Here is a 3,351-nt window from a genome sequence, read left to right on the forward strand (position 1 = left end):
CGCGCCGCGCGTTGTGTGTGTGTGTGTGTAGTCGTGTGTGTGTGTGTGTGTGTGTGTGTGTGTGTGGTGGTGTTGTGGGTGTGTGGTGTTGTGTGTGTGTATGTGTGTGTGTGCGTGCGGTGGCGTTTTTTGTTTGTTTGTTGTGTTGTGTGTGCGTGTGTGCTGTGTGTGTTGTCTGTCGTGTGTGTGTGTGTGTGCGGCTGTGTGTGTGCCGCGCCTGCGCGTGTGGGGGGGGGGGCGTACGCGCGCCGCATGTGTGTATGGGTGTGTGTGTGTGGTGTGTGTGTGTGTGTGTGTGTGTGCTGCTGTGTGTGCGGCGCTGCGCCGGTGTCGTGGGGTGTGCTGTGTTGCGTGTGTGTCGTGTGTGTGTGTGTGTGTGATGTGTGTGTGTTTTTTCTGTGTGTGTGGTGGTGTGCTGTGTGTGTGTGTGTGTGTGTGTTGGTGGTGTGTGTGTGTGTGTGTGTGTGTGTGTGGTGGTGTGTGCTGTCGTGTGCGTGCGGTATGTTGACGCGTGCCGCGTGCTGCGGGGTGCGTGCGGGCGGCGCCGTGTGTGCGTTGAGTCTGTCTGCTCTTCTCTTGTCTTTCTCTCTGTGCTCTGTCTTTCTCTCTTCGTCTCCTTCTTTCTCTATCGCGTTCTCAGCAACAACTACAGAGAGAGAGAGTACGAGAGGGCGGCAGCGCAGCGAGAGAAAGCTGTTAAGAGAGAGAGAGAGAGGGGAAGGGACAGTGAGAGAGAGAGAGAGCCCCACGAGTTGAAAGCACCGGCTCACGCAAGGCGTACCCGCCCAGTGGCACTGCATTCGATAATTTTCATCTACGAAACGCCAATTTGAATAATTTATTCGCCAACTTTCTTCGCACGCCGCGTCGACGGCCATAGGAATCGTTGATCATCGCCCGCGCTGATGAATTGCTAAATTAATGGCCAGCAAATTAATGCCCTGCCTGATCTTATAGTCAAAGTACGGCTCGGTGGCCGTTTGCAATGCGATGTAGCAACGCTGGCCATCTTGTTTACTGCGAACCACGCAGAGAAAGCTACATCTTTAGTGCAGTTCTTGCTAACGATTTCCCGTTGGTGAATCGAATCCGGTGGCACGGATTACTGTTCTCACTCCATCTTTCTCCTTCCCCTCGCTTGTCGTTCTATACTAACCTTTTTGGGGGATGAATACTCCTTGCTTGCTGCATTCTACTATAAACTAAATTCTCACCGAATATTACTTGCCAGCTGAATTATACTGCCAATTAATTATCGCTTAATATTCTTTAATAGTTGTGTTCTATTAGAGAATATGTTTCGCTAAATATTCCCTGTGCTAGCTGCATTATTTTACCAATAATAAAATAGTAATCGCTAAAGAATTCCTTGCAAGGTACGCACTAACAATAAATATTCCACCGCTAAAAATAATTGTGAGCTAAATTCTACTATCAATTATAAAATATTTCTCGCTAAATATACTTGTCATCTGCATTCTGCTACCAGTTATAAAATATTCCTCCCAAAATATTCCTTACTATATATGAGTGCGCGCTGCATTCCACTACCGATTATAAAATATTCCACGCTAAATATTCCTTGCGAAATATTATTTCTGGCTAAATATACTTGCGTGCTAAATCATTATACTACCAATTATAAAATATTCCTCGCTAAATTTTCTTTCCGAAATTTACTTGCATGCTGCATTCTACTGCTAATTATAAAACATTCCTTTACTAAATATTTCGCGCTAGCTACACTCTACGGCCGAATAATTCTCTCGGAATACTCCTCGCCACACGTTAATGTGTTATAGGCAGGAACTTACCTCGCTAACAATCCCTCGCTATCCCCACCGGCCGCGCCGGGCGCCGAAATTTCGGCTCGTCCGCGAACACCCGGATTTATAACTAATACATATGTGACTGCTCACTTGCTGTAACTCACAACGCGAGCACACGCACGAAGAGAGCAAGCGAGCGAGGGAGAGAGAGATTGAGAGAGATCGAGAGAGAGCGAGAGAAAGCGAGAAAGAGAGGGAGAGAGATAGAGCGAGAGAGATAGAGAGAGAGATAGAGAGAGGGAGAGGAGAGCGAGAGAGAAAGAGAGAAAGAGAGAGAGAGAGAGCGAGAGAAAGAGAGAGAGAGAGAGAGGGAGAGAGAGGGAGATAGAGGAGAGAGAGAGAGAGATTAAGAGAGAGATCGCGCACACAGCCCCTGTGCTAGGCGTGCGGCCTTCACGCTGTATCACCCGGTTTTCCCGCATTTAATTCTATTATTTCGTCGGGAGATGCGCAGCGCTCACATCGGCTTATCATTTTCCGTTGCCCGCTAATATCCGAAGACTGGAGGGGCAAGCATCATCTCTGCCGTAAATAATTCACGAGTGCGTGCATATTCTTTCGTCGTAAATAAATTTAAAAAAAATCATTGCGGACTTCGGAGAGTTAAAAATATTCTCCGTCGGAAATGTTTGACATTAAAAATTAAGCAATCGTAATAAATTACGGGTTGAGAGCGCGCGCGAGCGAGAGCTCCGTGTCGGCCCCGCGCTCGGGCCGTAAAGTTTATTAAATTTTCCTTCCTACCCGCGCGGGAAAAAATCGCGGCATCGTGTTTGTACGCGCGCGTGTAGGCCTACGTGCGTGCGTTCGTGCGTGCATGCGTGCGTGCGTGTGCGTACAATGTGCGTGCCTGGCTGTCAGCCCGTAACCGAGTTAGCATAATGCGTTTCTCGCAGGCATCCGCTCTTCCCGCTGCTGGCGCTCATATTTGAGAAGTGCGAGCTGGCGACGTGCACCCCGCGGGAGCCGGGAGTCGCCGGCGGCGACGTCTGCTCGTCGGAATCCTTCAACGAGGACATCGCCGTCTTCGCTAAACAGGTGAGCATCCATCCCCCTACGCGCTATGCCGACGTTCCGTCATCCCGACGTGTCGTGTCACCGACGCGAACAACTGGCTGACTGACATACTGACTGACTGACGGACGGACAGACGGAGTTGACTCTCGTATACTGTAGATCAACAAATGAAACGAGATCATGAATTTTAAAGACTTCGGGCCCCGGACATAGCCAGTTTCTATTGTTGTCAGATATGCTACGCGCCTGGAATACAAAACTAGTAGACACGGCGGTAGGGAAAGAGGGGGAGAGAGGTGTAGGAATAAAAAGAGGGGGTGGTAGAGAGATAGGAAGAGAGATATATATATATATAGAAAGAGAGAGAAAGAGAAAAAAAAAAGGATAGACAGGAGAGAGAGAGAGGGGGGTGAGAGAGACCGAGAGACAGATAGACAGAGAGAGAAAAGAGAAAAAGAAATAGAAAGAGAGAGGGGGAGAGAAAAAAAGGATAGACAGAAGAGAG

General features: G+C 48.7%; 1 protein-coding gene across 1 annotated transcript in view; it reads left to right on the top strand.

Moving 5' to 3' along the window:
- Nucleotides 1-3,351, top strand: part of LOC106815579 (homeobox protein Meis1-like) — a 57,984-nt gene that overhangs the window by 1,633 nt on the left and 53,000 nt on the right. The window contains exon 2 of the mRNA XM_014820050.1: nucleotides 2,726-2,867. Within this exon, the coding sequence (XP_014675536.1) occupies nucleotides 2,726-2,867 (142 nt within the window). The remainder of the gene's footprint in view (nucleotides 1-2,725; nucleotides 2,868-3,351) is intronic.

The sequence above is a fragment of the Priapulus caudatus genome, unplaced genomic scaffold (genome assembly GCF_000485595.1).
Source record: "Priapulus caudatus unplaced genomic scaffold, Priapulus_caudatus-5.0.1 Scaffold1151, whole genome shotgun sequence".
Classification (NCBI taxonomy): Eukaryota; Metazoa; Priapulida; class Priapulimorpha; order Priapulimorphida; family Priapulidae; genus Priapulus; species Priapulus caudatus.